Source organism: Heptranchias perlo, chromosome 1, assembly GCF_035084215.1.
Source record: "Heptranchias perlo isolate sHepPer1 chromosome 1, sHepPer1.hap1, whole genome shotgun sequence".
NCBI lineage: Eukaryota > Metazoa > Chordata > Chondrichthyes > Hexanchiformes > Hexanchidae > Heptranchias > Heptranchias perlo.
In genome coordinates, this window is record NC_090325.1 from 69,845,633 (window position 1) to 69,859,871 (window position 14,239).

The 14,239-nt window shown below is 40.7% G+C and overlaps 1 protein-coding gene across 2 annotated transcripts; it reads right to left on the reverse strand.

The window, feature by feature from the left end:
- Positions 1-223: 223 nt before the first annotated feature.
- On the reverse strand, positions 224-8,532 carry smim15 (small integral membrane protein 15). 2 transcript variants are annotated; one of them, XM_067986474.1, is made up of 2 exons: positions 8,458-8,532; positions 224-1,519 (listed from the first exon to the last, which is right to left on the reverse strand). In XM_067986474.1, the coding sequence occupies exon 2, from the start codon at positions 1,499-1,501 to the stop codon at positions 1,277-1,279; it is 225 nt and encodes a 74-aa protein (XP_067842575.1). In that variant the 5' UTR covers positions 1,502-1,519; positions 8,458-8,532; the 3' UTR covers positions 224-1,276. The 2 variants fall into 2 exon arrangements, with proteins under 2 accessions (XP_067842575.1, XP_067842583.1); XM_067986482.1 differs by lacking the exon at positions 8,458-8,532 and adding an exon at positions 8,020-8,151.
- Between the last annotated feature and the right edge of the window lie 5,707 nt (positions 8,533-14,239).

Here is a 14,239-nt window from a genome sequence, read left to right on the forward strand (position 1 = left end):
ACCTTCTCAAGGGCAACTAGGGATGGGCAATAAATGCTGGCCTCGCCGGCAACGCCCACATCCCATGAACGAATAAAAAAAAAGCCACATCTATAGAATCACTGAAATGATAGCCTGATTTAGTGCAACCATCACTAAATAAATTCTAATCATTCTTAAACTTTTAAAAAGGAAAAAAAGTACAGAAATGAAAATATGAGGTGGATATACAACAATGAGCCACTGAAGGACATAATAATTTATCAAGTAACTCAGCTATATCAATCATAGGCAACAGCCTGGTGCCATTATCAACAAAATCATGACAAATAACAGATTTTCTAAAATCTTCAGAGCTTGCGTGGATATCCACTTTTGCAGTGTACAGTGCCGAAGATGTAGAGCAATATGAGTGTTGCCACTGATGTAGCATAATGGTCAATACAGCCACATTCAACTGATGCCATTCAATAGGTCCCAGGGCAATTTGCATGGTACAAAAGGTACCTTCTAATATAATTACCACAGAAATCCATTAGAAGCAGGGGGAAACTGAAGGGTACTGTCTGCCATAAAAGAATGTTTTTTTTTTAAAAACAGAGCATCTTGCATAATTTTCTTAACATTGCATGCAAGTGGTGCAAAGATGCATTGTAACACAATTTACTTCATAACGCTGTTAGGAAACAAAAAATATCTTGCCAAAGACTTTCAGTTGGAAATGCTGCCTTGCCCTTTAAAGCCTTTACGTGATGTTACTAAATACATTTTTTTCAGGTTTCTCTCTTCCCTCATATTCTTCACAGAACTAAATCATTCAGTTTTGCAACTGTGAATTAAATTGTCAGTAACAGTTCACGTTTTTAACAAAATAGAATTGGATATAAAATACACAGGTCATTTTAAAATTCAGAAATAGTAAACTTATATTGACTTCAAGCATTATTTTTATGAATGTATCAGTATATTGATTTCAGTGCAATGTCTCAGTACACCAGTCACAAGATTACAGATTTTATGAAATAGGAACATGAGGAATGAGAATGTATACTTATTTCAAATAGTAAAGTAGAAAATTAGCTGTGAAGCATTAGTGAAAGAGCTCATCCCACTATCAAAAGGATACCATAAAAAACCAAAACTTGAAATATTAGAGGATAGAAGCACACATCTAATGAAGCAGTCACTGAATTATTGTGTCACCCTTGAAGTTATTGCCAAATATAACCGCATTTTTTAAATATGCAAAACAAGCTGCATTTTAGTTCAAGAAAGGAAATATTTCCTGGTTACATGTTCAATCCTTCTTTGGTCTCTTTGCTTTATTAATATTTTCTTGACGCTTTTGTTTCTTCTTCTGCTCTCGATCCCTGGCCTCAATCATTTTTGCCAGTTTCCACGACAACACTGCACTTGCTAAGAACAGTGGGGTTAGTGCCAAGATAACTGTCGAAAGGAAACCATAAGGGTCTTTTGCAGCCCATTCAACAATGTACTCTGCCCAACCTCTTATGTCCAACATCTTTGTTTACACCAAGACCTGAAAAAGTAAAACAATGCATTAGGATCAATACCACAGTGACTCACTATGCCATTAGTGCTCTCTCCACCACTCCATACATTTTCTTGAAATATACCCTTCAACCACACTATCCTCAGTCAAGATGCTGCAACAATTTACCACATGGATATTTGACAGCAAGCTACTAATTCTACTCCTTGCAAGATTACACTGCAGAATAGTGTGGGAATAACCTGTTGACCACCATTTGATAGCATTTCCCCAGCATCAGCTGAGGGAGACAAGTGCAAATATCAGCCCAAAACAGGGATCACTACTTGAAAAGTCCAATATTACACCTGCTAAGCCAGTTCAAGTATCACTGTTTTTTTCTTAAAGCCTTTGCTCTTCCAATCAAGCAATGTAACAGTTTTCCTTCCAGTCAAAAATGTCCGGTCTCCTCTCAAACATCAGGAGTGATATTGTTTCACCTAAGAGAATGGAAAAATCATGGAATGCCATTGCAAATCTCTCATTCACCTCCTGGAAGCCAGTTAGTATCCTGGCCAATAGTTATCCCTCAACCAACATTACCAAAACTGATTATATGGTCATTATCTCATTGCTGTTCGTGGGACCTTGCTGTGCGCAAATTGCCTACCGCATTTCCCTACATTACAACAATGACAACACTTCAAAAGTACTTAAATGGCTGTAAAACACATTGGGACATCCTGAGGCCATGAAAGGCACTGTATAAGACTGAGTCTTCAATGACAGAAGCCAATATGTAGGCTTGGAGTGAAGTGTGGAAGAAGGAAAAACAGTTCCCCAATTAACATACACAATCAGAACAGGAATTCGTTCCATTCATTCTAGTCTGCAGTGGCACAAGACAAGTTGGAAAATGATTCAGCTCATCCACCGTTCTATTCAGTTTTATCCAAGCCTTTTTAAGGATCTCACATTGACAAATCAGAAGTATAATATTTTTGGCAGTTTAATAATAATTGTACTATATTTGAAATATTAGGATAATGACTTTTCCTTGTGCTAAAATGATGTTACAAGAAACTAAAAATGTGTTAATATTTATTAGATTCAAAGGACTTGCTGCCAAGGACTGTAACCTAATCCTTCCATATAGATTTCCTTTACTAGTATTTCATGGACAAGCATACCAGCTAAACATTCTGAACATCAGCTTTTCAGAAACCTCAGATGTTTAATGTTAGTCAAACACTTAAGTCAGTAAATCTATACCACAAATATTTCAATAATCAGACTAGTTTTGTTTTATTCATTTTGTTGGATTTTATTAGCTAAATCTGAAATTAAATGTCTACAATGGGCAGTAATGTCATGAACATTTTTTTCTGAAGACTATCCAACCTTCAGTGATTGTAATGTGAACCTAATCTGCAGATCATTTGACAGTATCTTGACAATGGACAATGTTCTGACTGGGCATCTCGATTAATACTATCCTCATCACCAACATTGGCACTCAATTTGCAGTCAAATATGATTTCTAGCTGAAATATGGAGCAATGCTGATTCAAACACAGTAATCGAGATGTTCTGAACAGTAAATTGAAAATATCCTTTCACTTCAATGCAACTGTAAAGATATTAGCAAAACCTATCCTATACACAGTCGAAAGTTAATACTAAAGTCCATTTATTCAGACCCAGTGAGGATGGATTCAGTGACACCAAAAACTCAAGACACAACCAAATTAAGAAAATTAACATTAAACAAATGAAAACAGTATTTATTTAACTTGCCCTCAATTATTTTTGAATCTTACAGCACAGAAGGCGGCCATTCGGTCCAACATGTCCAGTGCCGGCTGTTTGAAAGAGCAATCCAATTAGTCTACTCCCTTGCTCTTTCCCCATAGCCCTGCAAATTTTGTGCTTTTCTTCAGAATAGAGGATAAGCAGATCAACTGTCCTTCCTTTTACAAAACCCCCTATTCTGTATATGAACATACCTAACTTGTAGAATCAACTCTTTGGGGCTACCTAAAAAGGCAACATCTTCACTTACAAAAGGAAATGAAAAGCATATTTTACTTTAAAAAGATACATTGCAAACGAGCAAATTCTACTTAGCAGGTCAGGCTGTTTACTTCCCCCAACTTTCCTATCAACCGTACTTTGCGCTCAACCAACAAAAGCACTCGCTGTTTAGATGAAGCGGCCTTTATCAGTTTTCTCTCCCCTCGAGATAAGCTGCTTAGTTACTTCGAAATGCGCTTAGTGAAGGCCAGATCATGCATCAGTTTTTCCTCCCATGAGGTGAGATGTTTAGCTATGAGGCATCCCAGAAGTGCACCGTGTGGAGGCCATGGCAGCCTGTGTCAGTTTTTCCCTCCCTCGAGGCAAAATGTTCAACAACCAAGAATTAACCCAGCTGGCATCCATTTGAGAACTGACAAAACACATCACACGTGGCTACAGATTCAAATCTCAGGTAGCACAGGGACTCAACCCTACATGATTTTAAAGGTAACATCTTGTCTACTATGCAGCCAATTCTCTTTTAAGTTTCATTCTGATTCTAATACAGCATAGTAGCTATGGCCTTGTAGAATCTAAAGGGAAAGGAATGTATGGCAAACAGGCCCTTTAATATATAAATATCCCCTTATTGTTAATCTTGGTACTTTTAAAAATTGTCAATATTTATCTCATTAAAAAAGTCAGGAGCCCAACCATGAATTTAGTTTGCTAACAACATGGTGATGATGAAGCAGTGAGTGTGAAGTTTTCTTGCAACATGCTAAAATTGTGCTGAAGGCATAAAAATTACAGCAAAGATAGCCAATTAGATGACAAGAAAACTTTACACTCAGTTTCCCCATAACAGAAGTAAAAAAAAAAAATTGAATAGTGGCATTCAGGAGCCTGCTCACAAATTAATTTTTATAACATATTCCGTTTATTTTATTAAGCGCATAAAAAAGTAACATTAAGAGTACATTTATGTTGGAAAGTGTTTCCTACACTTCCTTTCCCTTTTTATGGTCTCTGTGGTGTAATAAACACTAAAAAAAAATTTACTTGGGAACTGACAGTGATAACTTCTGGTATACATAACCAGTAAGCAGGGTTGGTAAAAATGTAACTTATACTTAAATCAAAGTACATACCAAAATTTACACCTTAAATATCAGGAAGTTTAAAACATTAATATGCAGATCTCACATATCCAACATTCTTATTCGGGCAAAAAAATTCCCAATTTCATTTAAATTAGCCACCTGCACCACATCCAACATATTTTAACACAGATGAACATTACTTCTTATCAAGCACAGTGTACTGTGTGCGATTGTGATCATTTCAATCTAGGTGTATGAACTGTTTCCAATTCCCATTTTAAATATATTTTAACCCAAGTCACTGACCTGTACAAATATAGGTCAAACATTAGTCTATTTAACATGACTAATGTTGCATATCTTTCAAATGCTGCTGATTCCCAAAGTTTTATAATATTGGAAACTATACAATTAAAAAAAAGTCACAGTAAAAGGGGAGGTAGTTGAGATACTGGATGGGCTAAAAATTGATAAAGGAGGTACTCGAAAGGCTGGCTGTATTTGAAGTAGATAAGTCACCAGGTCCGGATGGGATGCATTCTAGGTTGCTGAGGGAAATAAGGGTGGAAATTGTAGGGGTACTGGCCATAATCTTCCAATCATCCATAGATATGGGGACAATGCCAGGGGACTGGACAATTGCAAATGTTTTTGCAATTTGTCTTTTTTGAACATCCTTGTTGTGGCAACTATGGACCAGTCAGTTTAACCCCGGAGGTGGGGAAACTTTTAGAAACTATAATCTGCAACAAAATTAACAGTCACTTGGAAAAGTGTGGATTAATTAAGGAAAGCCAGCATGGATTTGTTAAAGGTAAAACATGTCTAACTAACTTGATTTCGTTTTTTCATGAGGTGAGAGGATTGATGAGGGCAATGCAATTGATGCGGTGTATATGAACTTCCAAAAGGTGTTTGATAAAGTGCCGCATAATAGGCTTGACAGAAAAGTTGACGCCCATGGAATAAAAGGGGCAGTAACAGCATGGATATGAAATTGGCTAAGAAACAGGAAACAGAGAGCAGTGGTTGTTTTTCGGACTGGAGGAAGGGAAACAGCGGTGTACCCCAGGGGTCGGTACTAGGACCACTGCTTTTCTTGATACATATTAATGAGTTGGGTGTACAGGGCACAATATCAAAATTTGCAGATGACACAAAACTTGGAAGTGTAGTAAACAGTGAGGAGGATAGTGATAGACTTCAAGAGGACATAGACAGGCTGGTGGAATGGGTGGTCACGTGACAGATGAAATTTAATGCAGAGAAGTGCGAAGTGATACATTTTGGTAGGAAGAACGAGGAGAGGCAATATAAACTAAATGGTACAATTCTAAAGGGGGTGCAGGAACAGAGAGATCTGGGAGTATATGAGCACAAATCATTGAAGGTGGCAGGGTTGAGAAAGCGGTTAAAAAAGCATATGGGATCCTGGGCTTTATAAATAGAGGCATAGAATACAAAAGCAAGGAAGTTATGATGAACCTTTATAAAACACTAGTTCAGCCACAACTGAAGTATTGCATCCAATTCTGGGCACCGCACTTTAGGAAGGATGTGAAGGCCTTAGAGATGGTACAGAACAGATTTACTAGAATTGTTCCAGGGATGAGGGACTTCAGTTATGTGCATAGACTGGAGAAGCTGGGGTTGTTCTCCTTAGAGCAGAGAAGATTAAGAGGAGATTTGATGGAGGTGTTCAAAATCATGAGGGGCCTAGACAGGTACAGAGAAACTGTTCCCATTGGCAGAAGGGTCAAGAACGAGAGGACACAGACTTAAGGTGGTTGGCAAAAGAACCAAAGATGACATGAGGAAAAATCTTTTTGCGCAGCGTGTGGTTATGATCTGGAATGCACTGCCTGAGGGGACGGTGGAGGCAGATTCAATTGTGGCTTTCAAAAGGGAATTGGATAAGTACTTGAAGGGAAAAAATTTGCTGAGCTACGGGGAAAGGGCAGAGGAGTGGGTCTTACTGGATTGCTCTTGCAGAGAACCAGCACGGGCTCGACGGACCGAACGGCCTCCTTCTGTGCTGTAACCATTCTATGATTCTATCTCGAATCTTGCACAGCAGCGCTGGAGGTGGTGCAGTTTGTAATTATATGAGGTAACCACAAAAGACATAGAAAGAAGCCATTCAGCCTATGACACCTACATCAGCTCTCTCACTTAGTCCCAATACTCTGCTTTTTCCTCCAAACCTTTAAAAAATTTTCTTGTAAAGATATTTATTCATTGCCCTTTTAAAAACTATTCTGGATTCTGCTTCCACAGTTTGTGTCAATGGAGTCCAAACTTTGAAAAAAAATATAATTCTCCTAACCTCTTCTTCCATTCTTAAATTTATGCCCTCTGGTTACCCATTCACCAACCAGTGGAAATAATTTTTCCCTATTTACCTTATCAAAACCCTTCATAACTCTAAACACCAATTCAGGCCTCTTGCGCATCCGATTTTATTTGCTCCACAATTGGCAGCTGCGCCTTCAGCTGCATAGTCCCAAATCTCTGGAATCCCCCCCCCTACACCTCTCTGCCTTGCTACCTCCAAGATGCTCCTTAAAACCTACCTCTTTGATCAAGCTTTTAGTCACCTGTCCTAGTATCTCATGTGGCTCGGTGTCAAATTTTGTTTGAAAATTGCTCGTGAAGCACCTTGGGATGTTTTACTATGTTAAAGCCGCTATATAAATGCAAGTAGTTGTTGTTGCTGTAAATCTCTTTTGTACCCACGCCACACCATTGACATCCATCCTAAAGTATGAAGCCCTAAACTAAGTACAATATTCTATCTACAGTGCTGAATCTATGGGGAGGGGCTATATTCTCTTGAATATTCAAATGTTAAAATATGATCTGTTCACACTTTTGTGCACCTCATGTGCCCTCTAAACTATTACAAACCAGAATGCTTTCAATTTTTCACATATTGCAGTTTAAATTGGCAGCATAAGCCCTACTGAATGCCCCAGAAGCCAATTCTCCCAGAACTGCAATCAATTGTCTTCTAAAGAATCTCTGAATGGATCTCAGACACTATATCCACAGGAGTAGGCTATTCAGCCCCTCAAACCTGTTCCACCATTCAATTGGATCATGGCTGATCTATACCCCAACTACATTCACCTACCTTGGCTCCATATCCTTTGATACCCTTACCTAAAAAAATCTACCAATCTCAGTCTTGAAAACTTCAATTGACCCAGCATCCCAAGCCTTTTGGGGGAGCAAATTCCAGATTTTCACTACCCCTTGGGTGAAAATTATGGTATAAATGACCATCTATTATACTTAAAACTTGCATTTTTTGGTACAGCTCTAGAAACAGTAAGCTTCCCCACTGTGAAGTTTCAATCCAGTTTATATTCTGTTAATTGTAATGTGTGCAATTTTTGGCAGCACGTGTTTTTGAAGCTAAACTGCTACCTTTGAAGGGAAACCAACATTTCGGCGGCTCAATGCAAAGAAATTCCGGAGCCCGCACAGCAAAAAATCCCAGGTCCGGCCTGAGCTCAGGCCCGCAGAAGTTGGCGTCACCCTCCCTTCTGTGGGGCTGGCAGGGCTCCGAGACCCTGGGGCCCTCCTCCCTCAGCGGGCAGTTCACTGGGGGGCAATGCCCCGGGCTCCCCTCCCTCAGCCCGGGCACCTCCCCCACCCACTGGCGGCTCTCGCCCCCCACAGTTCCTGTCTCGAACCACTCTCTTACCCCGATCGCTCCTCCCCTCCCCTCCCCTCCCCAGCCCCTCTCTCTCTCTCTTCGGCCTCTCCCATCCCCCGGTCCCGGTCCCGGTCCCGGTCCCGGTCCCCCTCTCCCCCCGGTCTCCCCCGGTCCCGGTCTCCCATCCCCCCGGGTCCCTTTCTCACCTGAACTGCACCAACAGAACGGAAGCGAACCCTGCCCTCTGCGCATGCGTAATCTTCGATCACCGCCCCCTCCCTTACACCGGAAGTACATGCGGGCGGACCGATTTATGACACATGCGGAAGTGAGAGGTCATCTGCAGCGCTGGCTGAGTCAGATCAGTGAAGGAGAGTCGTTACAGTCAGTGCAATGGGAGCAATGCAGAGATAGGGCGAAGTGCAATACAGTCCGGTGTAATGTAATACAATGTTGGAGTGCAGCTGGTGAAGTTGTGTTCCAGTAAGTACAATACAGCCCCAAGTAGTAATTTTCTACAGCAGTAACACGAAGTTTAGGATAATACAAAGATGAGTGCAATATAATAAAGTGCACAATTAGAGTGCTGTGCAATATAATACACTGTATTCTATGTTGCAGTGTAATACAGAAGTGTATAAATACAGTGCAATGCTAAAATATAACTGCAGTGTAGTACAACTTGGTCCAAACTAGAATACAGATTAGCAAAATGCAAAAAATGAGCACACAGTAACTACAGTAAAATGCTAAAATGAGAATTTAAATGATGGTATCATATAGACTAAATAGAGTACAATACAGGCAATTTAGTGTAATATCCAATGCAGTATAGTCACTAGGATTTCAGTAAAGCATAATGATGGGCACATGGAAATTTTACAAAGCTACCATGCATTTTAACACCCAGCAGTTCAATCATAGATACTATCCTTCCACATTAGGGTTGTGATATGGAGAGAGCACTTTGAGCTTCTCAACACTAAGGTGAAGAAGTACTGATGGTTTAGATCTGTGTTTTTCAAACTTTTCAGTGTTGGGGACCTCCGCAAATATTGGTACACTCCAAGGGCCCCAATGTCCTAAACTGCGAAAGACATTGTCAACTACACAAAAAAAAAGTGTCATCATTCCACAAACTTTTTATTAGTATACAGGGACAGAAATTATGTACTAGTAGGTCAATAAGTACAGAATAAATGTAAAATATCAAATTTTTGAGATTTGGGGTGTATAATATGCCAAGCCACAGATACATAGAATTCTGATGGCCTTGCCGATCCCTGAGATTTTCTTGCAGCCTCCCTAGGGTCTGTGGATTCCAGTTTGAAAACCTATGGTTTAGATTTCTCACTGCTGGTAATCATGGCAAGAGCAAATTGAGGTGATGAATGTTGCACAAAATTAAATCATATTGGCTTAAGTTGGATGTTTTTCCATAACTAGGACCAGTACACTAAATAAACATAATAGCAACACTGCAGTACAATTCAATACTGCATATACACTATTGCAAAAAAAACTAGAGTACAACGCAATACATTATCCTGACTCCTTCAGTGACAATCACTTATTTTGGTTTAAAAATGTGATCTATGACAGTTTAAAAAATAAACATAACTCTATATGCTTAAACTTTTGCAAGTTAGGTTACATTTATTGATCATAAATATACACTAATGTAGTGTACCTTGTTTCAAAGTACCATACACTATAGATGCAATACAGTTTAGTACAATACAGTAAGCATATATAATACACAGTACTTATGGGGATAGACTTTGCCTCAATAAAATAATTCACTGCAAGAAGGTTCTTCTTTGTTGTTTAAAAAGCTTTATTTGGTGGTTCAGTCTTAAGAAAGATAATTTAGGACTCCAAAAGTCAGTTAGATTTTGTGGAGAGAGTATGAAGTAGGATTTTTTTTAATTGGTTGTATTTTCTCTTTTGTCCATCATTGTCTTGTTCTGCTTTCTTTGCATCTGAACTCAGATAGTTTATTTTTTGTACTTCCGCAATTTTTCAATTCGTGAATTTAAAGATCAAGTTACTTTATATGTTGTATCTATTTACTAACATAATGAAAAATTGAAAGATGAGAGAGATTTGGTTTCCTGCCCGATTCCAAACTGAGTTTCAAACCCCACAACCAGTCCCTCACCTATTTCCAAACGCTGGGGTCGATTTTAACTGTGCGATTTTAAATGCGAGTTTCGGATGGCGGGGGCGGGGAGAGCGCAAAGTGCATTCGCTGGCTTAGGTTTCAGGCTATGTGCTGGAGGGAAGAGGACGCAGAGTGGCTGCGACAGATGAAGTCCGGGTTGCCCTTTGCTTTCAGGTAAGTTGTGGGGAGGAGGTATCGGGAGCGTCTCGCGGGAGGAAGGAGAGAGGAGAGGGGGGAGAGGGGGAGGAGGAAGAGGAGGGGGGAGGGCAGTCCAGAGGCCGCAACATTCCTTGTGGGGTCAGGAGCACCCCTGCTCCCCCGGCCCCACAAAAGGAACGTTTTTCATTTAGCCGGAGGGCCTTTAGTCCTACCTACCGGTGGAGGGAAAGCTGCTGCAGGCTCAGGCCCCAGTTAAAATATTATCAGGGCCCGATTGACATCATATGTTGAGATGAACAAAGTATTTTGAAATAAATCATACTGAAAATAACAACTTGTCTGAGAGGGTTGCTTCATTCCTGCTGTACTATAAGGGCCCACTATCACTGTTACGTAGCGGTATTGCTTTAACAACACTAGGAATATTGGTTACAACTCATCAAAGGTCTCATGAACCTCAGCAAGGGAGTCAAAGGATATGGGGAAAAGGCGGGAAAGTGGAATTGAGGTAAAAATCAGATCAGCCATGATCTCATTAAATGGCGGAGAGGGCTCGAAGGGCCAAACAGCCTACTCCTGCTCCTTTCTCTTATGGTCTAATAAAATTACATAATATACACCCAAGTGAAAAATGTAGCCACATTAGATTTTATTGCCTATCAATTCTATATATGTAAATCAGAAATGATGTTCTAAACTACAGTGTAAACAGTCTAACATTACATTGCTTTTCACATCGTTCACCTGACGAAGGAGGAAGCCTCCGAAAGCTTGTGAATTTAAAATAAAATTGCTGGACTATAACTTGGTGTTGTAAAATTGTTTACATTGCTTTTGTAAGCCATAGCGCCAACAACTGACAAACATACTGCAGTCGCATGAGGTAAAAGCATAGAAATTGAGTATGAACAATATAGGCCTGAAATTCCAGCAGAGGGCAGGGCACCTCAGGGGAACCGGAATTTGGGGTAAAACCTGGATCCACTGGCTTTTTGCCCCATATAAATACCATTGGAAATCGCACTCAGTGGAGTCATGAGCTAGTCCCCCCTCCACCAACAGCCAGATTTGCAGGCGGGCGTTCTGGAGGGGCGTTTGCAGCTAACCTGGGAATTCCATCCAGCACGCCACCCGCTATGCCCAACCAAAGTCACTCCTTCTGAGAGCAGATGAAGGTTCCATTCCTAAAGCTCCAAAAAGGCTTCTCGGCAAAGGTAATAATTCGTAAAGGAGATGGATTACCTTTGAAATTAGCCTCCTGTTTACCTTTAGGGAAAATTTTAATACATTTTCAATTACTTTTTGAACATACGAAAATGACAAGACAGGAAAAGACCCGCTGATCCGTTTGTCTGATCCATACAATCATGGGGTAACTGAACATCATAACCCCCAAACTCACCCCATCCACCACTTCCACTTTTGTAACATCGCTCGTCCTAGCCCCTACCTCAGCCCATCTTCTGCTGAAACTCTTATCCATACTTTTTACACCTGCAGACTCGACTTTTCCAATGCTCTCCTGGCCGACTTCCCATTCTCCATCCTTCATAAACTTCAGCTCATCCAAAATTCTGATGCCCGTATCCTATCCTGCACCAGGTCCTGCTCACCTATCACTCCTAACCTTGCTGACCTACATTGGCTATCGGTCCCCCAATGCCTCAAATTTAAAATATTCATCCTCGTGTTAAATCCCTTAATGACCTTGCTGCTCCCCATCTTTCTAACCTCCTCCAGCTCTACAATCCTCTCTCAAACTCCCTGTTCCTCTAGCCCTAGCCTTTTGTGCATCCGCCCTCCCTTCGTCCCATCTTTGGCAGCTGTGCCTTCAGCCATCTAGGCCCCATGCTCTGGAATTTCTTCCCTAAACCTCTCCGCTTCTCCACTCCCTCTCCTACTTTAAGGCCCTCCACTCTGACCAAGCTTTTGACCACCCCTCCTAATATCTCATTCTTGTCTCAGTGTCCATTTTTGTCTGATTACATCACTGTGAAGCAACTTGGGACGTTTTTCTACATTAAAAGCACAGTATAAATGCAAGTTGTTGTTGTTGGATATGGGCTACCTTGTGATAATGTTAGAGAGGCCAAAGGGGTCCTTAAAGATGAGGAAGCATCCCATATGAGTATGCAGCTGGTCGACAGGAAAATGTGTCTGCCATAACAGAACACTACAAAGAGATAACATCAGCATTTAATTATCTTGGCAAATTTCTTCAAGATGTTGCTTTTTTTCTACATCTGGGAGGAAGACCTCCTAACTGCAGACACCACATTGACCTGTTCTACAACCACTTCCCACTCAGCCCTGACAGATGCCTTATAAGGAGCATGCCCCATGCAGCCAAAAATGGCAAACCCCTTTTGCATAACCTCCCTCAGCATGACTTCTGGGACTATTGAGAAAGGAAGCTGCCATTCCACCTCCATATGTCCTTGCAGTCTCTGGAATCATCCTCTGGTATGCAGCAATCCAAAAATTTCACCTTCCACCACCCCCCTCCCACCCACACACACACACACATAGACAGTGCAGTTGCCTCTTTAAAGAGCTGCTGCTGCAATTTTAACCACCTGCTCCGGATTTATACCTCCTGATCGCCACATTCCCAGCATTTGGTCCAAATGGTGCTTGGGACTGCACCACTCAGAATGATCATGACGTGAAATACCCTGATGTAGTTCATCACTGTGTGTCATCACTGCGTCATCAGCGGACAATCGTCCCTTTAATCACAAAATGGGCAGAAATGGGCAGCTCATTTTAAAAGTTTTGGGTTTCATTATAAAATCTAACTTGACTTTAGCATTTTGTGAGACAGTTACATTGTTTATAATTCAGCTAAACAAAGATGTACATGCCTTCTGTTCAAAGTTAAACTAATCTGGCAAATTGGTAAACATTCTTTCTACAGCGGAGAAGTGTCTGATTTCAGTGAGACAAGAGGCTTCCACTTGCAGAGCCAACTTCTGATTCATTATCTTCAAAGGGTTCTCATGGGATAGCTTAGTACAGTGTCACTGAATGTATGCATGAATACAGCATTGTTCAGTGACATCAGGCACCAGCAATAAATATGATTCTATTCTTCAGGTTTTTCAAAATGTAAATTTTCCTCAGTGAATTTGTTCACCACTTTATGCTTTTAAAAGCAACGCGTCCGTGGGCCTGGTGGCTGAGTGCATAAACACACTGATGTACACTACCACAGATCAGTAGGATGTGGGCAGTACCCATTCAGTCTCTCACTTCTTTGTCTGGGGATTTGGAAAATGGAAGGAGTGGAGGAAGGGAAAAAAATTGAAGAATGTGTCACTCCATATTTCCTTGCATATCCCTACCATGTGGTTCAGAGAGATGTCCTGGAAGTGGCTTATCTGCGGGAGTGAGACTAATTGGATAGCTCTTTCAAAGAACCGGCACAGGCACGATGGGCCAAATGGCCTTCCTCTGTGCTGTAAAATTCTATGATCGCTCTGCCCTATTGGCAGAGTCATGGCATAGGGAAACCCAGGCTCCAAGTAGAGGTAGAGTATAAATTAAACATTTAAGTAATACATTAATGTCTTCCCATGTTTCATTGCATTGTAACTGCATCTGAAAGTAATAGCTAATTAATATCAAGAACTTTGCTTCATGAGTATTTACTAATAAGAGGCTGT

What these genes read in the sequence shown, in the direction of transcription:
- smim15 (XM_067986474.1), bottom strand. Translation starts at nt 1,501, where the DNA reads ATGTTGGACATAAGAGGTTGGGCAGAGTACATTGTTGAATGGGCTGCA.